Below are 27918 nucleotides of genomic sequence, written 5' to 3'. Positions count from 1 at the left end.
TACATAAAGAAGTCCTAGTATAGTATGTCAAAAAAGTCTTAGTATAGTATGTGATAGAAAAAGTCATAGGTCATAAAATGTGAAGGATTTTCCTTAAGAACAATGCATAGACTAATACAAAAGCAATCCCTCAATCATCACTTATGACCCAAGTGTGTGTGTGTGTGTGTGTGTGTGTATATCTGTAGAGACCCTGCCCCCTGCATACATTTACTGTAGATTTTTATATTTTAAGATGTTTGAAAAGCTTAACACTACAGTGTTAGCACGGCCACAAGGTTAACTACATGAAAACACTGATGTACAAAACATTCAACACACACACCATTTTTGAAAGTTCCAGCATTTTATTATTGAAATCGTATTACTGTAGTCAACATTTTAATTACATGAAAATCAATAATGGAGACTTACCATTAACAGAACAATATATAAAGATGTATCTGAAGGGATAAAAGTTCAATCTGAGCTTTGAGCTCCGATATAAAAGGAAAAAGTGTTCAAGCTGGAAAAAACTATTATCTGAAGTCAGCCAGGCTACAGCTAAAATTCCATGCTACTGTAAGCTCCTTAGAATTAGGAATTAAGTGCAGGAAGGACCAGGTGTGTAACAATAAGGCCAGGCCAAGACAAATAAAACATTAAAAAAAAATCACAACAATGTTAGACTGATCCCAGAACCAAGGAGACTAAGGTGGATCTGAACAGGAGTTTCAGGACTACAGTATAAAGATTCAGACAGAGGCTTAACTGTCAGTAATCAGCAGCATAAAGACAACCCCTCCCCAGATTACCCATAAATCACATTAAACATTCAGCAATAAAACAAACTAAGTGTTGATTATGTGTAGATGTTAACTTGTATCTGTTGTGTCAAGAATCACAGCTAACCTTGTGACCAATATTATGAGCCTTTGCTCCTTTAAACTAGCAGATAAAGAATCAACAATCATGCATCCAGAGCAGATTGAGGGTGTAAGCATAGTGTTGCTAAAAACCATACATTTTGAGACATCAGTATAAATCTTTACACGTTCTGGGCATCGACCGTGTCTGAAAAGAAACAACAACAAAGTAAAACACATTATTTATTCTAAAAAGGGTTGGACTATTAGTTTATGCACAGGCACAAATAGTGGCCAATTTCTGCATAGATATTCACATGCTAACAATAGACTGCTTTTGAAGTGTATTTGGCAACTACACAAACAAAACTGTAATCCATACCTGGTTCCTTCAGTGCCTGTGCATTTCCCACCAGCCCAGTCAGCGATTCAGTGTTCCCATTGAGGATCTCTACAGACAGGTTGTTATTCTGCTGCTCCTCCACTATTCTCTTCTGTAGTTCCTCCTAATGTTACAGCACACAGTATATCATTAGATGAAAATGCTTTCACAGGGGCTTTTACACCTTGCCCTTTTTTAATTAATACTTAATATAAACATATTATGAGTGTTTAATTTCTTAGCTGGTACACACCTCACACATGACTGCAAGCTGCAATGGTAAGTCATCCACCTTCACAAAGTCTTCCTCATCAGATTTCTGACTGGTGTTACCTGAGCCCATTTCCTGCATCAATAATATTGATAAAATCAATACACAACAGCAACAATAAATGGCAAAGTATTCAGTGTGTTACTGGTGAGTAATGGTGCTTTCATTACAGCAAGTAACACGCTGTTTTGGTAAAATCTGATAATTGGGTGAATATAAAAAGCATCTTCAGCCTTGGACTTACGTCGACATTGATCATGACGGGGGAGTCTGTGTCAGGGCTGCTCGTTAGGATTGACTCCTTGGGGACATCCTGATCATGGGAGACTTCATGACAGCTTTCTTCTGAGCCAGCAGCTGCCCCAACTTTACTCTCCTCCTCAGGTCTCTGGCACTCCGCCATGTCACGGTCCTCCACTGTGGAATCCACGCTCCCAACTGACTTGTTGATTTCTGCAAAACAAAGAAAATGTGATACAAAAATAATGGCCTAACAAAAGGGGTCTAAAACTACAAGATCTCTCTCAGACACAAGCCAGCCTGACATTTTGTTGCTTGAAGGGAAATTTCCACTGAAAATATCAAGAAAGCCTCTCACCATCATCATTCTCTAGACTCCTCTGTTGAGCTTTAGTCTCCTGGGTTTCGCTGGATGTCGTCCCCTGAACCACGACACAGTTAGACGTTTATACAGGACCAAGACAAGTGTGTTAAAGTCATGGTTGTGTATGAAAACATCTCTCTGTGACCAATGTTCAACACTGACCTCCTGCTCCGCCTGTCCATCAGCAGAAGCCTGCAAGGATGTTTGGACATCAACAGGTCCAGCTTCAAACTCCTCCATTTCCTCCTCCTCATTCTCATCCTCTCCACTGCCGTAGTTCGTCAGGGCCTGAGTCTCTGCTTTGGAAAGACCTGAAACAAAGACAGTACATAAGAATAAGAGGCACATGTGTGTTGCATTAATACATGCATGTACTGTATGCATTTACATAAAATTGCATTTAGGCAGAAAAACATTACATGTATAGGAATTGGTACACATTTAAGTTCACTTTAAGCATGATTGGAATTTTGGCTTATTTCCTGCAAAACTGTTTTACTACACTACTGATATTACATCCTGATGTAACATTATTGGCAACTTCTCATCGACAGTGATGGATTACTGCTAATGACTAAATTCAAAGTCTTGAGTTGATTTTTTATGGCATTTAGAATTCAGTAGGAATAAATTAGCCTGGGAATTTTGGCACAACTAATTGAACAATATGGCTACGTTTTAAGCAAGTCTTAATGCTTAATTCTGATTTTTTATTTGCTCAGATCCGATTTTTTGTTTGGCTGTTGACATGACCTTTTAAAATGTGGCCTATATCAGATTCCAGTGTGAACTGTTTGTGGTTTCGAACTGACCCGCATGCGCAAAAGAACAATGACATCAGATGCAGCATGCTGGTGGAAGTTATGGAGGAAGTAAGCATTTTCGCTTTATTTCAAAATGTTTGTGTAATGGCAGTCGTAACATTAATGAGCAGGTGCTGAGGAAGAGAAGAATGAAGAGAAAGAGAGCCAAATTGGCTATTTTGGCCTTTTGCGGGGTTATGGCTGCAAATTCACTACAGATGTCTGTGTGGATGCAGAGACGAAGCCAGGAGTGGTTGGACTGCATTGTGAATAGCTTCACAGAGACACAGTTAAACTCCCGCTGGCACATAATTGTGACAAATGTCGACGTAGATTGACGTAAAAGTTGCATCAAATCCGCCTTGGTTGTTCACACTGCGGCCGCATAAAAAAAAATAAATAAAAAAAAATAAAAATCAGACCTGGGTCTGATTCAGGACCACATACTAAGTGGTCGAAATCCGATTTGAAAAAATCTGATCTGGGCAAGATTTGAGTGTTCACACTACTTCTGAAGAAGTCTGACCTGGTCACTTGATCCCAAAAGAATCAGATTTGGGCCACTTTTGCCTGCAGTCTGAACGTAGCCTATGTTATCTTGGCCTATAAAGTCTCAGAATGTACTGGATTTTGGCTTTTTGGGTGGTTGTTTCTAAACTAAATAATACTAAGGGGACCTTTGGAATATGTTTTACTTACTGATTGACAGGGGGACTCCCTGCCCATCCCCTTCATCCTCATCTTCCTCTTCCACCTCTGAAGCTTCACTGCTCCTGCAGTTCTTTGTCTCCGTCTGCAGGTAAAGGTCCTGGAGAGGAGAATCGCCTTCCTGCTCAGCCTCATCTTGGTCCTAGGAGAACAAGAGAGACATTATTTTAACACTTACTGGGGATCTAAGTGGTAGTGACGATTTCATTATCAGTATTAAAATGACTGACCTTGTCTTCATCTGTGTAGGCTGAAGACTTTGATTTATCACCACCAGCTACTGTATTTTCCTAATTGGAGGAATACATTAACATAAAGAGTCAAATTTGGTCTCAATCAAACACGTTTCTGTGCTACAGTGTTAATGCCTTCATCATACATACTTTCATTATATTACCAAAACTAACCTTGAGACCCTCATGCCTTGCTCTACTGGGATGATCAGACCTCTTCTTATTTCTGTGTTTGGCTGCCAAGGCGATGCTGCTGCTGTTGTCCAAATCCTGCATGAGCCTAAAGAAGGCAAGTTCATTGAAGAGGATCTCAGAGATCTCCACAAGAAGGTCCTCCCCACAGTCCTTCAGAGTACGGCCCACAAATTTGCTAAGAGAGTCCTGGAGCAAGAGGAGAGAGTGAAAAATGTCAGAAAGGCTATTCTTCATTCCATCTGCTTAGACTTGTGTCACCTGCACATGAAGACCCTGGTATTGTCACTGGTCATACCTGCAGTATGCCTCCCAGCTGTCGGTGGAAAAAGCGGACAAACTCCTTGCTTTCATCATTCTGTTGGGTGAGAGTAAGGACCATGCGCCGCACAGATGTCAACAGCTGGAGGGAGCACACCTCATCCATGTTCTCCTAATAAAAGAAAATACAATACAATGATTTAACCCTTCAATAACTATTTATACTTACGGTGGTGCAACCAGAACTGATGCCATTCAAGTTGAGCTTTAAAACCTTTCAGCTATTAATTACTTAAAATAACTTTTTTTATGTAATAGTTCAGTTCAAGTATAGGAAATTCCAGTACATTATCTGTAGCTCCCTGTGTTGGTTATCCTACCTTAAGGAAAGGAATGACTTCAGTCATGATGGCTTTGATCTGACGATCCAACTGCTGGGTGTCAATCTGAGGGCAGCGCATATCACCGGCTGCACCTCCTGCTCACAGACACACACAAATCATTTTTATTCAAAAAATTCTGCAAAATTAAACAGCAGAGTGAAAGGCAATGGTTGTGCTGCTACAGGTCTTTGCACGTGGTGTACTCAGGCAGGCTCATATGATTGGATACCTTCCAGTGGGTCAGCGGAGTTAGAAGAAGGATGTACAGCAATTGAGGCTTCAGAGCCACTTGCACCTGCAGAGCTGGCGTTGCAGGGGTTAAACTCAGCTTTAAGTTTCATGCGCTCATACTCCCTAATCCTGGCCAGAGCTTTGTCTAAATGAATCACCGTGTTGCCTATCAGAGCAGCAAAGAAAGGAGAGCGAAAAAGAGACAGAAAAGGAATACAAACAGTTCAAAATTAACGAAGCAAGAGAGAGAAGACTAATGACTATCAATGCATCTGTAACCAGATTACACTACAGAATCAAACAAAGTATGCCAGCTCCTAATCACGGTCACTCCTAATCAATGTCACTGAAGCTCCCAAAATCTGAGTCATTTTTTCATTGCCAAACAGTATCCTTCTGAAAGGTTCTATTCTTTAGTTTGGCCTTGTAGTGTTGATCCTGAGGTGTGAACTGGTTGGTTTACCAAGACAAGGCCTGAGTAGTCCTGCTGGAAAACGTGGGAAGGGGTACCTACATTTGATTTAGTCAAAGGCAATAAGCAAAGCAGTTCAGCTGAACACCAGGATGTGAAAAAAAGGTTTCAGATAGGTATACAGTTTTACAAGCTTCAGCCCCAAATAGTTTTACACGCGTGAGTGACTATACCCAGGTCATCGTTAGCAAATGGTTCCAGGTTGGAGGAGGTTGACATGGTGCTGTCATTGTCCACAGATTCTGCATCATCCCTCTTCTTTATTTTGTCCTGTGTGACCCTCAAGTTTTTCTCCACCATCTCCTGAAAAAGGTGAAGATTCTGTTATTAGGCATCCACAGTATAATATCTGACATTTTCTTTACCAAGAAAGGTTTTACCCCCAACTGTTTAGATTAAAAAAGAATGAATCATTCATCACAGATCTACTTTTAAAAGTTTTTTTTTTTTTTTTATTCATAGAGGCAAGATACATTTCTAGCATATACTATAAACAGCAATGGTGGCTTCTCTTGCTGTTCTCCTAACATGAAAAATTAGACATTTCATCCATCATTCTTTAACAAAGGCATATTTAGACATAAAAAAGGCCTGGCACACTATTAGTAAAACTCTGGGGATCCTGGGCCCAGAACAAAGAACACGTCTGATCTGGCAAAATAGATGAGGTCATTTTTTTACAGACAGGTTTCTGAAGTCTTGCTGTCAAGTTACATTCAAAGACCATGAAGATGGTGGGAGGACAAATTAAAATCACAGAATAAAGAGAGACATGGAGGGATGAAAATAGACAAGGCAGGGAAGGATAAAAGGAGACAAGGCTGAGAGAGAAACTAATGAAATATGTATTGAAAAGTAGAGGAGGAAGCAAGTAAAAGGAAGTAAGAGGAAGGATGACTATAAGGATTGAGATAAATACTTCAGGACTGGTAGAGGCCTCAATATGGAGTGAAACACAAAATAAGAGAAAAGAGAACAGACAAGATTAGAAATATGTGAGAATGCCACACTGGGAAGCAATAATGTATCGCTTACTGCATCACTGGTTGCCAGACTCTCACTGGGTGTGAGCTCAGACTGAGAGCATGCAGCCCATGTCACAGGGCCAAGAGGGAGCAACTGGTCCTCAGCTGCACTCTTCTCTGACAGGTGCCTGGTCACTATATCCTGGCAGAAACAAAGCGAGAGAGGATTGTTTTCAGGTAAAATTCTCAAGGGGTCTTATATCTAAGGCCAGGCTCAGATTATAGGAGTTTTAAAAAGGCTGACTGATTTGAAAATGTGATTAAATTACACAAATAAAGACACATTTTAGATTACCTGACTCTCTCAAATTCAAATAAGCTTAACATGCATGAAATGTTAATGCCAAAGCTAAATTAGCTTCATAATTGAATATTACATTTTAACAAAATAAATAAATGACAAGATAACAAATAGTAAAAATAAAAATACTTTAAACATTACAATTCATTAGAACATATTCACTGACACAAAATGACTAGTAGTATATATGAGACTCATTTCTCTCTCTCTCATCCTCATGATTTTCCCCAACTCCTGTTATCTCTCCTTTATTTGTATGGTTTAAGACACATTACCCTCAGAAGCTCAAGGCCACATTTCCACCAGCCTTAACCTTACAGCCTCATGACTGAAATGTCAAAAGTCCCCCTTTTCTTCCTCCTAATTGTCTCCTGCAGGTCTGGTCTGCCCAGAAAGCAGAGGCTTCTGGTCCAACTTTCTCAAACATGAACTCTCAAAAGGTTTAAAATGAACGAGACAGCCATAATTATGTCTGGAAATAGTTTAAGAGATAAAAATTGTATCTGTTTGAATGTGTTAATGAATTAATATATTCTATTTATCACAGACAAACTGACTGATGAATTAGCTGTTCAATTACTCTGTGTATGTATGTATGTATGTATGTATGTATGTATGTATGTATGTATGTATGTCTGTATGCATGCATCTATTAATTTATTTATGTTTCTCTACTTTCACTTCATGTAATTGGTGTGTTTTTATGTAGTAAGGGTATGTATGTAGGTGTGTGTGTGTGCAGACGTGGCATATGTATTTATGTGTGCGTATATATATATTTCTGTTTTATTATTACGTTTTTTTCTTCTCTTTGATTCTCATTGTTTTTTCCATTATTTTTATTAAGATTGTTATCACTGGGTGGATTGCATATATAGATCTAAAAATTGCAATGATATGAGAATGTACTGAGAACTAAGTGAATGAGTTGAAATAATAGTATCAAAAAGAATGTTATCTGTAACCAGTCACATGACCAGATATTCTGCCCCCGGTCAATCAGCCTGAATACCTTGTACTCTGAGGCCAGCATAGAGGATATATCCATACATACTACATACAGCAGATACATGTGTCTATACGTACCTGTAGGGAATACAGCGCCCTCTGCCGTAAGTAGTCTGTGTTGAGCAGCTGAAGCTCATGGAAGAGCTCGATAAGAAAGTGGGGACGGGACTCATTCTGGGATATCAAAGTAGCGACCTCAGAGTAGATGGTCTCCCTCAGAGCCTCGAACAGTGAGAAGTCGCTGCTTGCATCTACAGGTTCAAGATTTGACAGAATGAGATTTGGGTGGATCCTTGCATAACCTCATCCATGAGTAGAAAAAAAACAATAGTCTGTCCTCAAACTTAAAAGCTTTTGGTTTAGGTTAAGCCAAAAATAGAACATGCATGGGATGTTTAGGTGACATAATAACCACATGATGCTTGGGTTTGCATTGTGAGTTTACCTGGTGCTTCTGTGCATGCAATTCTATTAGAGAGGAAGGGTGTTCTCCAAGCATAGGCTGTGAGTAAGATAAATTAAACAAAGTAAATTAACCCAAAATTAAAATGAAACACACAGTCATGACAAATGTGCATAAAAAAATGTAAAGGACAATAGGTTATAATTACGGGGGGAAACAAACACTAATGTAAAATAAGCCTAAGGAAGATACTAAATGTATACAAAGAAAAACAAAAAACAGACACAACAGGGGTGAAGTGGGTGCATAACTTTCACTATAAGTAGCTTGACCCGCACCAGAGGAAAGGTCGTTTCGTTTGTTCCCAAGCTTAGTTTTGCTGTCAAGTTTCTCTTGAGTCAGCTTGTCCAACAGACTCTTATTCTGATCCCTCTGACGAGACAGGGCTGCCCTCTCCTGGACAAAGTCTGCAGTGCTGCTAACACTGTCACTCTCATGGCCTGAGGAAAATACAAAAAAGAAATTTAGAAAAGACTTTGCTAATTTGGTTACAGCAAATAATACAGGAGATTCAACTCAATTTTGATACCTTCACTGTTCTTGTTGAGCCCTTTGCTCCTCCTGCGACGACTTTTAGAATTGGGTGTCTTGCTTCGGGAGGCCAGGTTGGCTTGTGCAGACGCCTTGCGCCCGGCCTTAAAAGTCTTTGTGATGGTGGTGGGATCAACAGGATCAGGCATGCTGCTGAAGCTTTCCTGTGATGCCCTGTCAAATTCTTGAGGCCGGGGGTGGCGGCTGGCAAAAGTGGGGGAGGAGGGGGGGGACTCTTGGGACTCCGTTTTAGATTGCTGATGCTGGACAGAGTTGTTTGCGTAGGAGGTTTTAAGCCAGCCAGCCGGTCTAAAGGGGTCACATGGAAAATAAACTTATGAACAATAATGCTTACACAAATAAAAATAAATGTCTTTTTAGGCAAAAATTATGGACTTACCCTCTCTCTATAGAGGTGTTAAGAGGAGAGCGCTGCAGTGGAGGAGGGAAACTCATGTACTCTGTTCTGATTGAAGTGTTGGGGTCTAATTGCTGTTTCCGTTGGTCAGGGGTTGCCTGACTTGCAGTACCCTGAGGGAACTCCCCCATGGGAGCAGGGAAGAGTGGATATAAGTTAAAGCCTGCAAAGCCAAAGAAAGAAAAAATGCTTAATTAAAAAAAAAAAAAAAAAAAAAACATTGTTTAAGTGCAAATGGTCAAAAGAATCAATTAGATCATGACAGTAGGACTTTTGGCCTTTTATTTCTGTACAACTGAGTCTCTTTAAAATATATCACTTACTTCAAATTCAAATGCACCAATGAAAAAGATTACTCATACTAGTATCAACAGCATTAACATTGTTTAGTCATTGTACAACTACATGACAACAAGTTTTCTATATTGAATTTCTTGAACATTCTACATTTTCTGTTATTGCAAAGAAGCATTTGTCAAGATTCTCACAAATGCAATCACCTATTGAATGTCATACTTTTATTGATTTTAGAATAGATTAGATATATATTAGGTATATCACATCATACCCAAAAACCATCCTTAGTTGTCTTTAAAGGATTCACTGCGAACCCTGTCTTCTGAGCTTTATTTAGACATTTTAGCTTTCTGTTACTTCTAATGCATACCATTCTAGACATGTTTTGTGTGAGAATTCATTTCAAGAGCTAATAAAATATGGTTGTCATACCAGGAGGGAATGGGGATAAGGCAGAAGTTGACTTGTTGTTGGTTGAAGGATGCAGGGTAGTGGAGAAGGGGAGGAAGACACCAGGGGAGGCTGAGGGAGCGGAGCTGGATTCCTGGGACGAGCCATGCTTGGTCTGCCAACCTGCTGTTGAAGAGGAAGCCTGCTGATGCTGATGCTGCTGCTGGCGAAGGAGGTCATTAAGGACCTGCTTTAGTCTGCAGGAAAAGTATGACAGAATATAGTAAAGGTAAAAAATAAGAAAAAGATGAACTACTTAATGGAAATACAGAGGTGCACTATAATGTACCATTATTTTCACCTTTGTATGTTGTTTTGCTGCCAAGCCAGCTGGGTGTAACACTGGTTGAGCTGGTGCATGACCAGGTGGACCTGTGGTGATGACAGGTTGTTGGGTAACACACTGTACTGACCCGTCAGCAGGGTTTGCAACATGTAAGAGAGTGTCTGTGGAAGAAGGTGAAAGAATGTTTTAGTTTGAAACAACTGTTTCATTATGTATAAAAAGACAAAGTAAAAAGGCACCTAAACAAACAGAATAGAAAGCTATGAGTGAAGAACAGTGACTGCATTGACAACTCCTCTATAACTTCTAATTAAGTCAACAAATGCGGTGCAAGCTTGTGTCAACCATCCATCTCAGTGTCCGTGCATGTGTTTGTTCAGTGCACCAACCTGCTGGTCCTGCAGGAGTGAATGGCACATGCTGGTGCTGAAGTCCAGCTGTCTCTGCAGCTGGCTGACCTGTTCCTGCCACTGACATGAGCCCTCGGTGAAAGACAGCTCAGAGGCCCAGCGCAGGTTCTCTTGTCGCCGTGTACCACCATGCTCGCTCGTCGCAGACTGGTTTAAACTTCTGGACTGCTGCTGCTGTTGCTGCTGCTTGGCCTTAGTCTTGTTAGGAAGAGATGGATTCACACTACCTTCACCTGAGAAGGCTGGTGGAGGCTTTAGGTTGCTAAAAAATAAAAATAAAACACACACGCAAAAGAGTGAGCACATCATTTTTAAAAGACAGCTTATAGATATTAGTGCAATGGAATTCGTTCTGCCTCCACTTTGTCCGACCTTTCTTGATTCTTCCTGTTGCTGTAGGAGCACTGGTTCCTACTGGATGAGTAGATGTGGATGTCGTCATCAGAGCTGCTCTCTGAACATTCTTCTTGCTCCTCTTCCTCCTCGGCACCCATCTCTGAGTGATATTCATCCTCGTCTTCATCATCGTCATCCTCTTCAAGGTGGCAGGGAGTGGAACCCCAGGTAGCCATTGTCCTGATGACACATCAACAAATGGTACAAATGTGTTGTCTATGGAATAACCATCAGTTATATTCCTACTCCAGCTAAAATCTAGAATTACCGCCTTGAGGTTGTATGCCTCAGGCAAGTTGCAGTTCACATCCATGTCTGTCCACAGAAGATGTCTGTCCAGTGAAGATTTTAAAGCAATTTAATAAATGGTATTGTATAGTGTAAGTGTATTTTTTGCCGAAACGTCGATGCTTCACACACATCTTCAACCCGGCAGCACAGAAGTTATATATACAATCACCAGTTTCAAGATTAGTGTCACCAAATTTGATTGAATTTGATTGAAGACATTCCCTCAAAGCATTCCTGAGATATAGCATTCGAGAGAATGGGACGGACTTGAGGTCAAAGTGAGCTTTGATTTCTAAAATCTAATCAGTTCATCCTTCAGTCCCAGTGGACGCTTGTGCCAAAGTTAAAGACATTTCCTCCAGGGGTTCCTGTAATATCAGGGACAGGCGGACAGACAACCTGAAAACATAATGCCTCTGGCCACAGCTGTCGTCGGCACGGAGGCATAAAAAGTAAATAACACCAAGTAGGAGGTGCTCTGCCATCCAATCGCAACAGCTCTGACAAATGTTTAAGCCAAGCATAAGAGCTACAATGTGGCTACTGTGTGGGTTCGGCACTTCACCTGCAAAAATCTCCCATTTTTCTTAAAATAACATATGTAAAATAACTAAAGAGCTAGCCGAATTATATCTTAAACTTGGTGTGACAGGCCCCTAGAACAGTATGTCTCCTACCTTTCATCCCTACTAACAGGCTGTGAGGATGTAGCAGGGCCTTCTGAGTCATCAATTCGCCTTGAAGAGTCACTGAGACCATTACGCCTTTGGTGTTCAGCCATCAAGGACTCTAGGTGCTTTCTGCGCTGTCGCAGTTCTTCTCGCAAGATCTGGTGGCGACGCATCTCAGACCACAGCTGCTGACAACGCAAGAACAGAGGGGAACAGTTAACTATAATCTGTACTGTTCTGAAAGCACAGATCTCATTGGGACATTTGGCTAGTGGTAGCCAGGGCTCTTATTGTGTGCAAGGTGGAGTCTGTTACCTCATTGTCAGTGACTGAAGAAGTAGCCGCTTCAGGAGCAGTGGGTTTGAGCGCAGCAGAGTTGGTTTTGGGTCCAGAGGAGGAGGAAGCCAGGACAGTGGCCGGAGTGGAAACTGCAATTGGAACCTTCCTCAGCAAGCCCTGCTGACTCACTGTGCTGGACACAGATGACTAGAACAAACAACAAAAAGTAAAAATGGTAGTTTGTAAATCTGCCATTTCTTTAACTCTCAGGTACCAGTTTATTAGGTACACCTCGCTAAAACTAATGCAGTCTCATACAACAGCCATGTAATAAATCTTACCTTCAGGAAGTTCTAGTTTTTTTTTTTAACTGTTTTATAGAAGTGTTTATTTAATCAAGTCCAACATTTTGGAGGCTGTAGTTTATGGTGTTCTTTACTGAGAAGTGTTCCTATTTTTTAGTCCACCCCTAATATAATGTAAATAGGTTGGACATATTATTAAAAAAAAAATTTTAAAACATGTTTTTCAAATCATACTTTAGATTCTTGGCATATTATTTGAGTAAGACAGGAAACCTGTGTGTGTGTGTGTGTGTGTGTGTGTGTGTGTGTGTGTGTGTGTGTGTGTGTGTGTGTGTGTGTGTATGTGTATGTGTATGTGTGTGTGTGTGTTTTAAATGTAACCCTCATTTAACCAGTAGGTCTGCGTGTATGTGTGTAAAATACCTGGAGGTCAGGGCAAGCCCACTGCAGGTCCTGGATCTTGCCTTGGATTTCAATAAGCCTCTGGCGCTCTTCATGGAGCTGCTTTAGTTCCTGCTTTTGCTGACGCAGCTTCTCTTCATACAGCTTCTCCCTGTGTCCATAATAGTTTTGATGCATTGCAAATGAATCCAAGCCAAAAACACGACGACATGAAATAAAATATATTAAAAAAAATATTTTTGAAACACTTTAGAGACAGTCTTTTCCAACCTTGTACTGTACCTGGCCTTGCTGGAGAGAGTGAGTTCTCTGGGATTCTGTTTAGACCCGGCTGCCAGCGACCCAGTCATAGTAGCTCTGGTATTATTTGGCTGTTGGTGTAAAGCTTCGTCCTCATTAGCTGTTGTGCCATCAGTGTCGTCACTCTGGAGACAGACAGAAACACAGAACTTATACAGTGTTCAGCCTACGATAATGGGTGAGACAACACGTTTTCTAGTACAGAAACAACGAGATAGACACCACTTAAGCTGTTAAAGAAAATCCAACCTAAAACACTTTACTTCAAGTTTAATGAAAAACATTTAACCCAGCATCTGTTTTAATACTACTAATTAAGGAGTTGACAAAGTCAGACATTTTCAAATCCTACATATTTAACATATTTTCCTTTCATTTTCCCAATAAAGAAGTAACACCTACATCCCCACTACAGAATCTTTAATATTATTCTGTCATCTGCCTCACCTGAACCATGGCCACCAGCTCCTGAAGCTGCCGGAGTTTCTGCTTCGCTGTGTGCCGATGAACCTTCTGGGCAAAACCGCCATTGTTCCCCAGACTGCTTCTTCGACTGGACCCTGATGCCTCACTGTCTGGAGCCACAGCCTGTGCCCCTTCATCATTATCAAGACCGTCTTCATCGTCATCGTCATCCTTCACCTGATTATAGGGGGTGTCCCTATTGTACTGGCACTCTAAATGAGAGCAAAGATTAAATTAAACAGTTTGTAATATTATATCTTTTAAAAATGGGTATCTTTCCATCTTTAAACTTTGCATTAACAAAGACCTTCAATAACGAGCTCCTGAAACCACAGCACTCTTTTATAAAAGCCACATTACCAAACTAATGTATGGGAATTTGTTGCTACAAATTTTTTATCTCAGACGTGCAAAACGCATGCAGTTAATTCTGATTTAAGTTTTCAAACTATTGAGATTTAATGTTGCCAAGTTTGAAAAGCACGTTTATAATGGTGATAATACAATTTACCATTCTATAGTATGATACAGCATATCTCTGCACTATTGTGCCTCTGTCAACACAAGCTTGAATGAAATGGAAGGATAACAAGCTGCAGGCAAATAAAATGCAGTTATATTCAGTTATGTTTATACTTTCAAATGTTTATGCCACCCATTTGCTTTTCAGGAAGATTACCATCTGCTGTAACATGGATCTGTGTACGTGTGTGCATGAGTGTACCTATGGCTGAGGGGATGTTGAGGCTGCGCAGGTTGGCTGCTGACCGGTTGTTGATCTCACACTCAGTGTTGAGTCTGCCATCTCGGTTGTTAGTGCCATTGCTCCTGACACTGCGCCTGTTGGTCAGGCTGTTCAAGTCTGTCCAGTTCCCACTCCGCTGTGGGTTTCTAAAGACATCAAGTGCAGTGATCGTTACGGATACATTACAATGCCAGGAGTAGAATTACACAAACTGTGACCTACTGCTAAACGCGATCATACTGTAACATGAGCACAATAACAACAAACCTTCTCTTCCCATTTGCAGTGTTTAAGTATAATTTATCAACTTAATCTGTAAATAATGTAGGGCTGCAACTAAGAATTATTTTCATTATCAAGAAATCTGACTATTACTGATTTATGAATTAATCATTTGATATATAAAAACAGCAGAAAAAATGCCAATAACTCCTAGAATTCTATCTTGTTTTGTGTAACTGAAGATCTAAACCCCCAAATTACTCAATTTATTATAATTTAAGACAAGGAAAATTAGCTAATTCTCATGTTTGAGAAGCTAAAACCATCAAATGTTTGGCATATTTTTCACACATTTTAACACATTTTGAAAAATTGAAATAGTTGTCAATTAATTCTCTCTTGATCGACTAATTGATAAATTGACTAATTGTTGGAGCTCTAGTACGTTTAATCTTTCGATAAAAGTCCAATCAGTCATTTATTTATTTATTTATTCAGAAAAATGAAATGATAATACATTTTGAAAATACATTTCATTTATATAACTATTTAACCAAACACACCTGATGTTAGTTACAGGCTGGCGGTTCTCCTGCTCAGAGTCAAACATGGCCTCAAACATAGAACCGTCCTCTGTCTCATCTTCCTCATCCTCCTCCTCATCATCATCATCATCCTCTTTCACATTTTCATTGACGGCATCCACCATCATATCAGAGGTCTGTTCGTAGTACTGAACCAATTCCCGCAGCTCATTTAAACGCTTGTGAACCTCCTTTAGCTTCCTGCAGGAAGTAGAAAAGAAAACAAATGTGTGGATGAAATGCAAACGTATACTAGGCAAAAAATTAAAAGGTTATGTGATACCAAGACAAAATCCCCCCCTCTGCTAAAGAGTCCCTTACAGAAAAGCACCCCTAAAAAGTGTGGGCGTCTTGTTCAAGAACACTTTTGCGAATGTAGTAGGTTTTGTGGCTGCAAGGTTTCACTACACCACCATATGTTACACCAACCCCCCGCTATACAACACCCTGGTGCTGATATCTGATCTGCCTATTCAGCAGCTTGTGTTTGCGTGTGTGTACCTGAGCTTGTCTGTGGAATTGGAGCTGTCCTGGCGCTGCGAGAGTGAAGGATGAAAGGGAGTAGAAGCTGAGGCCCCATTAGAGCAGAGCGCAGATGGACAATCTGAAGATCCTCCCATACTCAGACTGCACTGTGTTGACAAGCCACGACCTGAAGGGAACCACATACAGTTCATCCACACTTCATAGTGGAAAAACCCTAAAACACACACAAAAAAAGGCTTCTGAAATACTCTTACATGAGTTGTTGTTGTTGAGAGTCTGGTCTCTGAGTGAATGCAGCTCCTGCAGGATCTTGTCCATGGTTTGCTTTTTGTCTTGGAGTTCTTGGAGCTTAGTGAGTTTGGCACTGGCAGCTGTTGTCCCTGTGTCTAGGCCAGTGTGGGGACCAGAGGCAGAGTGGAGGAGAGGCCTGTGTTGAGGTGGACCAACAGCCTGGGGAGCCCTAGACCAGCACACCTCTCTAGAGAGGGAAAGGCTCTCTGCCTGGCGACGGTTGTCTGGCACTGCTTTAGTCTAAAAGGCATAAATAATGGGAAACTTCAACTATACATTTGTTATTAAAGAGTTTAGACACATTGCTTGTTGATGGGTTTTTTGTTTTGTTTTTTTAAGTTGACATGGCTTGTCATGTGGCTAGTGAGAGATATACTAGAGGTGGACATTCCAACATTACAGATTATGTATTTTCATAATAACTTTTACAAAATAAATATCTTGACATACTGACATTGACATAATGCTGTAATAATTATTATTTGTACTGAAAACCCTTCAGTGCATGAGTCAGAAGACAGTTCAATGTTCGGAATTATTTCTAGATGACATAATGATATTATTTAGGGAGGCTATGGCAGCCCAAATGCATAGTCTACTGTACCTGAGAATCGTGTAGCTGGTTGTGGAACCTCTGGATCAAATCGTTCAACTCATCGTTCAGTTCAGACGTGATGCTCAGGCCTGAAACACTGCCTGTGGTTTCCGTGACAACTAATGACAACAACAAATGTCAAATGAATTAAACATATGAAATTATATTTATGTAAATCAACAAATATGACTTCAAGTGGTAGAAACATATTTACCAGGAAATATTGATGCACAAATATGCTTTCCATAACAAAAATCTGTTCTTGCAATTACAATTTTATAAAAAAAGAAATAAAAAAAAAAAAAAAAAAAAAGATTCCAACTGAGTTCTCATTGATGGAAGAAAAGTAAAGTATACTACTTTTTCTCCTGGTCTGGACTTACAGTAAATGTTAATGGGCCTGTGACAATGTAGGTGTGTATCTCACCAGTGTCTTCAATCACAGCAAGTGCCTGCTCTGCACTGTTCTGCATGGCCATTAGTGCTTCCTGTCTGCCCTGCAGGGCCCTGAGCTGCTCCTGCTGCTCCAGCATCTTCTTCAGCAGCTCGTGCTGCTTACGCAGATTCTCCAACTCTTCCTTTTGGTCAGCTCGCACTGTTTCTGGCCTACCGCCCTACAAAATTCACATCCACATCACATTACAAACACTGACTCTACCAAAACACAACAACAGTGCTGCGGTGCTACTCAGCAGAAAAGGAAAAAAAAAAGGCTTGTCAGGTACTGACACAGCAAATAAAACTAACCTACAGTGTTTGAAAAGCAAAGGATCCAATTTGCAATGTTTACATTTCCTCGTGTTTCCTTAATTTAAGGACAAAATACAATTACCTTATGCTAATTATAATGACTTTGTGTAATGCAACAGAGACCATTGACAGGGTAGAAGGCAGCAGATTTTTGGGAAACAGTCCACAAATATACACACCGTTGCATTTGAGGCATCTGAAGAGCGGACCTCAATGTTTAGAGAAGTGCTCTCTGCCAGTGAACCTGACCCCACTGCAGAGTCCAGGGTCCCCACATCATCCTCATCATTCTCCCGTGTCTAGAAATGGTAGAAAGAACAGCATGAGACTCAAATATAATTGAAAAGGAAAGTATGCAGTACAGAGACTTTGTCCAGCAATTGTTTGGCATTGTTGAAGTAACAAATTAGTAACCGAAAATTATTCAAAACGCAATATGCTCCCCCCAAATGCTCCATATATAAGAATGCCAGCATGTCCACGTTGTTGAAATTTGTGGGAATATGGGGAGTATGCAGAACATGCAGTGAATTGAACTATCTGCATAATAGAAACATTTTCTGGTGAATACTACTATATATTTCACAGAAATGCTCCAGTCAAGGCAGTGTAATACCAAATACAAAACACAGCCCTTCTACAGCAATGGAAGATAGCATGCTACTGAATGTCCTAATTTTATCATCACATGAAACATGAGTTGACTGTTGTCAGGCCACATAGAAAGACTGCAATTAAAAATATATGTGTGGCAAGCTGCCTAGATAACAACACCAACAGGTTCCATTTTATCCGGGAATTAACTAAGAACCAAGTTTACACATGAAAGACCACATTTTACTGAAATTGTATACCTTTGTCTGACAGCATGAGAAAACCAAAGAACTAGATTCATTCTTGAAAAGATAAATAAGGACAAATGACAGACTAACCAGCATTTTCTGCAGGAACCGTAAATAGGACTTCTCCTGCTCCTTGAGGTGGTCGATGAGATGGGAGAGACGCTCCACGTTGGCCGGCACATCATTCTTCTCCACCAGGTCATCCCGCATGGAGCTGGCCTTGCTGATGTACTCCCGGATCTGTACCAGTTTGCTCACCACCTGAGACCGTGCAGAGAGGAGGGTGGTGTATGGGTGTGAGTTTCAGAAGAGTAAATGAAAAGACAGAGAAAGACGTAAAGTAAGGTGAGCGAGCATCTGTAGCGACGGCTCAGACTAGGCTAAAGAAGGGCAGAAAAGGGTTGGGCACAAACTCACTAGGCACCAGGGGTGGCATATTTATAAATTGCCCTAAATACAGCCTAGTTTCAGCTGCACTAGCTCTCCCTCACTTTCATCCTAGTTCTGGTTTTACAGAGTAGCTGGAGTGCAGTGATAAAGCCTGCCAGGTGCACATTTGAAAAGGGACTCATTGTAATTAAATGTGAAATTAATGTCTTTCTAAACAGGATTAGTACACTTAAACCTGCAATACCATATTGTTCTGGCCACCTGGAGGCAGTGGACGTTGTCCAGATAACACTGACATCACACCATCAATGTCATCACCTATCAAGTTGATATGGCGAACGTGTTAGCAAACAGTTGCTTATTCACGCAACCAACAGTTACGGAGCACCATTATCATTCATCTGGAGTAGCATTTTGACCACCTGGTGAATGTAAATCCAATAATCCCACTCTTAAAGCTCTGTTTTTGGTCTCTACCAACTCCTGAGGGAAATATCTGGCTCTTTAGCTGATAAATGCTTCACTATGTTCACCAGCTAGCCAGCTAGTGTCTGCCGTTAGGTGCTGAGCAGATAGTGGGTTTTAGAGCTTTTTCACAGAGAACAGCTGCGGCCCAAAACGACGCTATGATAGCGGTGAGATTGCGCCTTTAAATTTGTTAAGACATAAAAAAGTCATCTTTCTCAAAAACAAAGTTTATCAAATCGATATGACATATCTTTCAGTGTCTACCATCTCTGTAATTTAGGTGTGTTACACTGGTTTTATATCAAAACATGCTCCAGTTTTCTCCCTTTATTCATAGACCAAATTTCTTAAAAGTTAATACAATTATTTTCTATCTTCTTTTTTTGACCATGCTAGGTGTTGGCAATGTTGTTCTGTCTGTTGGTCTGTTAGTCCATCACAAAAATTGGATGGATTGCCTTGACATTTTGTACTGACATTCATGTTACCCAGAGGATAAATCATCATAACTTTAGTAACCCTCTGACTTTTCCTCTAGCACCACCAGCAAGGCTACAAGACAACAAGGCATAAAGTGGCAAAAAAAGAGCTGACTAAAACCTTGGCAACAACAAAACAAAAGGTTACCTGGCTGCTGTCTATTCTCTGCTCTTCTCTCCCATATTCTCTGTGCGCTAAGGGCCCTCTCTCAGTGCCACCACGGCTGAGCCTTGGAGTTTCCTTAGTAGGAACCAAAGGGGTTAACGTATCCCTGAGTCCTGGGCTCTGCTTCTTAGTTTCCTTGGTGATAGCTGGTGTGGCTGGGGCAGAGGAGGAGGGCTGGAGCTGCTCCTTGCTTTTGTTAGTGTTTACATGCAGAGGTAGGAAGTTGTAGGCCTTCTTGTTCTCTCCAGCGAACTGCCGCTGGTTGTTGGCAGCTGTGGCACGTCCTTGGCAGTCACTGCCAATGCTCCTCTGAGTAAGAAAAGATGATATACATCAGACAAATCACCACTTAAACATCTGGCCATTTTCTTTTAAAATCTGAGAAACTGTAAGTGTTCAGGTTTTTTCATTGTTAAAGCAACACTATGTAACGTTTCCCGCTTCGGTCCCCCTACAGGTTGTCTCATCTCATCATCAACTACAGCTGCAGCTAAAAGTTACATAGTGTTGCTTTAATAAACAGTTTTTATATAATTATTTTCAGTCAAAAAGTAAAAACAGTGCCCCTGCTGCAATAATACAAAATCCTCTTTGACTTCAGCTTTGTCCGCCATAGAAGAGCCTTAGGAATATTTACATGTTTTTATGCATTACTCTGCAATTCTGCCACACTCAACTACACAGCAGAACAAGGTCAGCCAAACAACCCTATACCAAACTATGAAAAATATTCTCCTATCACTTCCTCTGCTGCCTGCCAATGCATCACGGCAACGCACTTGCATTTCATCACTGAACAGGAACTGCAACTTTTTGTTTGACGTTGTGATAATCGTTAAGATTTCTATTCCGTGTCCTTGAGATTCCACAAAAGGCACTAGTGAGACTTGACACAAAGCTATAAGCTATCTGCAATCAGCAGAAATTAGCATTTAGGCACTTGTGTGCTTGTGCCATGCATGTGCGTCCTCAAGCTCATGCTGGTCGAGGACATAGAATCAGTACCGGGACCTGTTCATAAAGATTTTGCTCTACAACACAAGTTTTAGTCAAAAAAATTGCATGCTACCTTTAAAGTCAAATATTCCTATATCTCATACTTTCAGTACTACAGATTACCATACATCTTAATGCAAGATTTTTAATTGTGTTACTCCCCATTTTACAAACGTATAAACTGCAGCAAATGGGGCAAGTTATCAAAAATGTTTAAACCACAACATATCCAACTTGACAGGTACAGCCATCTGCAGTCCTTTATAGTCAATGCTGGCTTCCATTTTAAACGGTTGTTGTTATTAGTTTGTCAAACCCGATGGTTTGACAAACTAATAACAACCGTTATTGTGATATCATTGTGATATCTCTGTCCACAGACTGAGCTACTAACCATACATTCATCTACCAGTATGTCACTCATGCCACATTATGTCAAAAAAATCTATCCTTGTATTTCTGTGATGTGAATTAACAACAACATATTGACCACTGAACAGAAACAATTTCTGATGGAGTAAAGCAGCTTTTCACCTCATCCAAGTCTGTGAAATTGATTCTCTGACGCAGCTTGTCCAGCTCAGCCTGGTCTGGGACAGACATCTGGGTGGTGTATTTGATGTGGGGAAAGGAATGAGGAGTGCGTGCTCTCCTGCGACTGGCCCCAGGGGTGGACTCCGGCGAAATATCATTAGTCAGACGGCTCTCCACCACAACAGCTGACAGCTTCTTCTTGTTCTTCTCTGAAGATCGGTTGGCTTTCTTCTGCTGAACACCCCAGTCCTGATGAGCAGCAAAAACATTTGCATTAATTATAATATACGTTTACTTTAATAGGGTCTGATGCATGTCATGTATAACATTCATATCATGGCACTGTGACGACCCCAGCCTCCCTGCCACTAGGTGTCCCTGTGCCTGTTCGCTGGAGTATTTGGTCTGCTGTGTTGCAGTTGCTGATTGTGCTGACGAGCTGCACCTGGGTCGGGGTGCTGGTACTTCTGGCTGCTGCCTTCAGGGGTTCGCTATCTCTCTCTCAGGCAGGCATGGTGTGACGGCGGCTACATTTCCTTTCTGTATTCGTTACTTAGTTATATTGGTTAATTTGTGTTATGTTGTTTTGAATAATTATTTGGTTGTTTAAAATAAAAATGGCTTTCTTTGGCAGCCTAATCTCGTGGTCTCCCTTTCTTGTCACAGTCTAAGAATTGGGCTGTGACAGCATCAATAAGCCATGATAGTGACAAGACAGTTTTATTTATATATATATATATATATATATATAACAGAGCACTGTGTAGTTAGTTATTTAACAGTTTCTAAAGATTTTTTTTTTGCATTTTAGGCCTGTATTTGTTACAGGACAGCTTAGACATGAAAGAGGAGAGAGAGGGGGAACGACATGCAGCAAAGGGCCGCAGGTCGGAATCGATCCTGCGGCCTCTGCGCCTAGGACTGAGCCTCTGTAAATGGGCGAGTGCTCCACCAGGTGAGCTACCCAGGCGCCCGTTATTTAACAGTTTAACAGTTATTTAACAGTTTTAATTAAAAAATCATGGATGGAAATTGGCTGGATAATAAAAGCAGAAAGTCTTAAGGAGCCCCGACGATGTAACATGAAACAACCAGTCAATTGCCTTCTATAAAAGGTTCTGACAAGCCCTTACCAGGTTGTTGAGTCTATCTTCCAGACTGCCATTGGTTACCGTCCAGTTGTGCAGCTCTTCTGCACTGTCATCTAAAGGAGTGCCTCCGGTTGCCATGTCACCCACTTACAGCTTGCTGGAATTCACAACAAAATGCATACTGGTCACCACACAGAACAAAAAGCAAGGTATACAAGTCTACATTAAAAACATTATAGGAAAAGGACATTTCACAGTCAAAGAAACAGAATTTACAACAAAAGAGACACTGATCACCACACAGAACAAGCACATGATATTACAAGCTTAACCTAACATTACAAGAACAAACAAGAAAAAGCATTTTAGAAAAATATGGGGAAAAAAATCAAGAAAGGTTAATGCTATGTTATTTAACAGTTGAGGTTCATAACGTTAACGCTACCGGTCACTGTAAGTTGACCTAACGTTAGTGCCTAAAAACGTCAGTAAAATGACATTTAACCGTAAGTTAATTAACCTTATGACATTGATTCCTTAGCCAACAGTAACGTTAGATAGCTAACGACGCATTAACGTTACTCACCAGTCACCATACGTTACAACTTGATATGACCGATTTTATGAATTACAGTTAACAGTTATATTACCGCTAAAGCATCAAATGCGTCACGTCTTACCAACAGCAGCCGTTAACTTTAGCAAACGGTATCTCCAATCACGACCAGCTTGAAAACATCAGCCGGTTGACTGATACTAACTGACTGATGCTGATAGCTAACGTTACTGGCTATTTTTGTGATCTGTCCGTTGACGTTAGCTGCAGTCGGTGTGTTTTGTGTGTGGCCCACTGGCCCGCTCGGATTCTTCCCGGGGGAAAACAACACATTCCCTCCACTGTGCAGCGCGCGTGCTTTCTGTCACTGCTCCCCGCAGGGACACCAGCTAACGTTAGCTTAACGGCCAAAAAGTGCAGCGGTAACCAGTCTGGAACTTGTAGTTAGCTTAAACAAACCTTAAACATGTAAGTGTACGTAGCTTGTTTCTTGAATTAACTTTACCAGCTTAACATCTGTGACCTAGCGCTAACTAGTTATGTCCCACAATCGCCATGGCAACACGCAAACCCCGTTCTGCACTAGCCAACCCGCTGGTTAAACGTCTACGTACATTCTATGGTAGATGTTGACGTTTGATCGAACACCACAATACTTAGCTAGCTAGCGTAATTTGTGTCGATCGAACAAGATCATCTCATGCTAACCAAGGAGCGAAAGTGACCAAGCTTGCTGATGTAGCTCGCTAGTGCTACCTAGCTTGTTCGCAAGCTAGTCTGCTCTGCTCACCATGGAGCTAACTTTAAATGTCTCGATAAAAGTTGAAGCAAACAAGCATCTCTGCTCGCGTTAACGTTAGCAAAGCTAAACTTTAACCTGATAGTGACGTTAGTTGTCGCATTAAGCTAGGGTTTGCAAACTGTCGCGACTAACCAATATTAACATTAGCTAACGACAACAGCAGCAGCAGGTTAAAATACTGGTTTTTAGTTATGTTAAGTTAGCTATCTTAGCTACAGTTTGAGATAGGGAACGTAACTAACGTTAGATATTACCATTCAGAGTGAAGGTGAAGGAAATGTCGTTGCCAAGCAGCACTTTATATAGCTAGCTAATGCAGTAAAGGTTTTACAAATTCTCTTTGAGTCTGGTAAAAGCCATTTGATAAATAATATGGTCCCAAAACGCAGCAGCAGCTCATTGATGTGATCCTACCTGATATAAACACTCCCATACAGCAGGTGGCAGTATGCGTAACATTAACGTCTTCGACCACAGGAAGTGTATTTACCGGAAACAGTAAATTGTTCGGTGTTTGACGACGACGTAACGTTATGAAGTTGTGTGCCTGAGCGTGAAGCTAGGTGGTTAAACTGCCGTGAAAGAAACATATAGCTAAGTATTTTTTCCACATCCTCACTTTTCGTCGATCAATACCGGATTTTGAATGTAAGGTTTCATTTTTGCCTACGCACTAAGTGAGTTGTGTCGTTGGTTAGCCACTTAGCATTCTAAGCTAATGTGAGCTAACGCTAGTTAGCAAAGGAAAACTAGTAACATCTTTCCTTCCGTTATCCAACGAAACGGGTTGGCTGTAAACGGATATACTAACAACAGTAGCGTTTTTTTTAGTTACAACTGTTGTACTCTGCAAAGGAAATAATGGGATCCTCCAAGAAACGTAAGGAAAAAAGCCGCGACAAGGACGCAGAAGAGCGGAAGGACCGACACAAGAAACATCGCCACAAGGACCGAGAAAGAGATGCTTCAGACCGGGATGGGACTCGTGATAAAGAGAAACGCAAACGCTCCAGGTCTCGGGAGAGAAGCGGACGGGAGAGCCGAAGCAAAGGTGAAAGGAGCACCGGGGAGCCACGAGTGAAGAAGGAGAAAGTTGATCTTGGATATGAAGAAAGCAATACAGAATTGCAGCCTCAGTCTGCAAGCGGAGACGCATCTCTCAGCATTGAGGAGACAAACAAACTCAGAGCCAAGCTGGGTCTGAAGCCTCTGGAATTAAATGAGAACAAGAAGGAGCTCGGCACTAAAGAAGAACCCATGGTGGCTGAGACCATTAACCCTGTTCTCATCAAGAAGCAAAAAGATATGAGAGAAAAGCTTGCAGCTATGAAAGAGAAACGCATCCAGAACAAGAAACTGGGAAAAGTCAAGACCCTAGCAGAGGAGGACTGGCTGGATGATGCAGCTGCTTGGGTTGAGAAAAGCAGACTGATGGCAAAAGAAAAAGAAATGGCAGAGAAAAGAGCCAAACTTCTGGAAGAGATGGATGAGGAGTTTGGTGTGAGCAGTCTGATAGAGGAGGAGTTTGCACAAAGCAAGAAGGATGCCTACACATCTCAAGATCTAAAGGGACTCAAAGTGCAGCACAAGGTGGATTCCTTCAATGAGGGCCAGACTGTCATCCTGACCCTACAAGACAAAGGGGTGCTTGAAGAGGAGGAAGATGTGCTTGTAAACGTGGGACTGGTGGACAAGGAAAAAGCAGAAAAGAACGTGGAGTTAAAAAAGAAAAAGCCAGATTACAAGCCCTATGAAGAAGAGGAGAGTGTGGATGACATGGTGACGTTTAAAACCCACTCTGTACTGTCAAAGTATGATGAGGAAATCGAGGGTGAAAAGAAAAAGAGTTTCCGTTTGAAGACAGGGGGCTTTGCTGATGGGGAGCGAGAGCGGGAGGTTCAGGCCATGAGAGAGGCTCTACGAAAACAGGCCCAGTCGTTGGACATGCCTGCTCTCACTATCGCCTCAGAGTATTACACACTCAAGGAAATGGTGGGCTTTAAAAAGACAAAACGGCGTGTGAGGAAGATCAGGAAGAAGGAGAAGCAGTCAGCTGTAGATGAGCTGCTCATTGATGACACTCGCAGCACTGATTTTGGCTCCAGAACACGCGGTCGAGGCCGCAAACAGGTTGAGGAGGAGGGTGAAGAAGCAAAGGAGGAGGAGCAGGAGAGCAAATTGCCACACGCTATCCCCCAAATGTCCGATGACGTTAGGATGGCAGAAATGGACATAAGTGACGACGAAGACTTTACACCTCCTGAGCCAGCTGCAATTGAGGAGGATGAGGCAGAGCAGGAGCTACAGAAACAACTGGAGAAGCAGAGGAAGCTGAAGCAAAAGCAGCTTCTCAAAGACTCTGGGGAGAAGGTAGCAGAGCAGATTAAAGAGCTTATTGAAGGCAACAATGACAATGATCCTGAGAGGAAGAACAACATTGTTTTCAACGCCACCTCAGAGTTTTGCAGAACTCTGGGTGATATTCCAACGTATGGGTTGTCAGGCAACAGAGAGGACCAAGAAGACATTATGGACTTTGAAGAGGAAGAAGAGAAAGATGATGCTGGAGGTTCAGACTCAGAAATGGATGAGAATGTTGGATGGAGCACAGTTAACTTGGATGAAGAGCAGAAACAGCCAGATTTCTCCACAGCCTCTGCCACCATTTTGGATGAAGAGCCCATTGTCAAATCCGGTCTTGCCGCTGCCTTGCTGTTGTGCAAAAACAAAGGTCTACTGGACACTGAAATGCAGAAGGTAGCCCGTGTCAGGGCAACAAAAGGTGCCTTGCCCAATGACAACTACTGCATCGAGGACAAGATGGGCTTTGATGACAAGTACAGTCGCAGAGAAGAATACAGAGGCTTCACTCAAGATTTCAAGGATAAGGATGGCTATAAGCCTGACGTCAAGATTGAGTATGTGGATGAATCTGGGCGGAGACTCACTCCAAAAGAGGCTTTCAGGCAGCTTTCACATCGATTCCATGGTAAAGGGTCTGGAAAGATGAAGACGGAGAGGAGGATGAAAAAGCTGGAGGAAGAGGCACTGCTGAAGAAGATGAGCAGCAGTGATACTCCTCTAGGGACGGTGGCTTTGCTTCAAGAGAAGCAGAAATCTCAGAAAACACCATATATTGTGCTTAGTGGGAGTGGAAAAAGTATGAATGCAAACAACATCACTAAATAAGTCAGGGGAGGGGAAGAGTTAATTATCTTGAACACACACACTGACACATGCATGGATTTACACATACACACAGGATGTTTTAAGTAATTGCTCAAATTTCATGCCTACTTCATACAAGCTTTGTTGTAGTAAATAATTGTCCAATAAAGTTAATACAAATGACAAATGTTTTCCGTGTTGCTAATTTACAAGGTGAAGAGTAACTCAGAAGGAAACTATTGTCACAATAGGAATATTGTTTAAATGAGAACCTATGTTTATTGCAATTTTGAATGCCTGTTTTGTTCCATGACAGCACAATGTCTTTGCACACACGAGGTTAGGAACAGGTCCAGTAGTAATGAACATTGGGAAAAAGTATTTGTCAAAAAAGTTTATAATACATTTTGGGTTCTGGATGCAATTTAATTCAGCTTTTTTAAGTTAAATGTGGTTTACAACAGAATTAAAACGAGTAAATAAAATAATGCAATAACACACTGAAAAGGTTTGTGGAATTGCACATTATGTAACTGTTTGGGTTTTTTTTAAACCCAGAAGATTAACATTACCACTGCAGGGGTTTCACCTAATAGTTTAGATTATACATTAATACACAATGTGTAAGATAATTGTTCACAGGAAGTAGGCTGGTAACCATGCTATACAAATTGCATTCAATAATGTAACTGTTGGGCTTTGAATCCAGTTTACTAACCGCAAATTAGAAAGAATATAACCCCACATTAGGAATATGCATTCCACAAATGTTTACATAAGACACTGTCCAAAAATAGGGTGGATGTTTATACTTTAAATAGATGGCAGCTTTGCAACGGTTTGTGGTTTGTTAAAAGGCACATGACAGTGGTGGGTGATGATGACTTGCAGGGTGTCCCTTTTTAATTGTATCAAATTCTTTATCTGTGGTATGGCCTATTATACGTATGTAATACTGCATATCAGCAATCGCAAGCATGAAGCCAGTAATCATCTGGATCTGCTTTATAAACGCTTGTTCACAAGTTTATTCAGTCAAGGGAGACCTATCCCTTTCACATGGGTCCCAT

General features: G+C 41.2%; 2 protein-coding genes across 12 annotated transcripts; one reads left to right on the top strand and one right to left on the bottom strand.

The window, feature by feature from the left end:
* Window positions 1-327: 327 nt before the first annotated feature.
* pcm1 (pericentriolar material 1) lies at window positions 328-24332 on the bottom strand. 9 transcript variants are annotated; one of them, XM_031277096.2, is made up of 40 exons: window positions 24095-24332; window positions 22365-22479; window positions 21232-21480; window positions 19684-20010; window positions 18289-18459; window positions 17536-17655; window positions 17034-17220; window positions 16616-16725; window positions 15975-16251; window positions 15736-15886; window positions 15214-15435; window positions 14408-14574; window positions 13666-13895; window positions 13189-13343; window positions 12940-13069; window positions 12248-12418; window positions 11939-12120; window positions 10947-11150; window positions 10554-10836; window positions 10180-10325; window positions 9861-10075; window positions 9114-9294; window positions 8712-9022; window positions 8461-8622; window positions 8165-8221; window positions 7798-7970; window positions 6421-6552; window positions 5559-5688; window positions 4912-5079; window positions 4680-4777; window positions 4337-4471; window positions 4021-4227; window positions 3844-3903; window positions 3605-3755; window positions 2265-2413; window positions 2097-2160; window positions 1743-1951; window positions 1481-1573; window positions 1228-1351; window positions 328-1053 (listed from the first exon to the last, which is right to left on the bottom strand). In XM_031277096.2, exons 2-40 carry the CDS (start codon window positions 22458-22460, stop codon window positions 1028-1030), a joined length of 6423 nt encoding a protein of 2140 aa, XP_031132956.1. In that variant the 5' UTR covers window positions 22461-22479; window positions 24095-24332; the 3' UTR covers window positions 328-1027. The 9 variants fall into 9 exon arrangements, with proteins under 9 accessions (XP_031132956.1, XP_031132953.1, XP_031132959.1 ...); XM_031277093.2 differs by having other exon boundaries at window positions 23935-24106; XM_031277099.2 differs by having other exon boundaries at window positions 11939-12117; window positions 23935-24106.
* sart1 (spliceosome associated factor 1, recruiter of U4/U6.U5 tri-snRNP) lies at window positions 24000-27035 on the top strand. Of its 3 annotated transcripts, none has more exons than XM_036000124.1 (2): window positions 24000-24243; window positions 24512-27035. In XM_036000124.1, exon 2 carries the CDS (start codon window positions 24542-24544, stop codon window positions 26867-26869), a length of 2328 nt encoding a protein of 775 aa, XP_035856017.1. In that variant the 5' UTR covers window positions 24000-24243; window positions 24512-24541; the 3' UTR covers window positions 26870-27035. The 3 variants fall into 3 exon arrangements, with proteins under 3 accessions (XP_035856017.1, XP_035856016.1, XP_031132964.1); XM_036000123.1 differs by having other exon boundaries at window positions 24163-24357; XM_031277104.2 differs by having other exon boundaries at window positions 24192-24328.
* Window positions 27036-27918: the final 883 nt, after the last annotated feature.

This window comes from Sander lucioperca, chromosome 4 (genome assembly GCF_008315115.2).
Source record: "Sander lucioperca isolate FBNREF2018 chromosome 4, SLUC_FBN_1.2, whole genome shotgun sequence".
Taxonomy (NCBI): domain Eukaryota; kingdom Metazoa; phylum Chordata; class Actinopteri; order Perciformes; family Percidae; genus Sander; species Sander lucioperca.
Note: the sequence above shows the minus strand (reverse complement) of the source record. Positions and strands in the feature narration are given on the sequence as shown.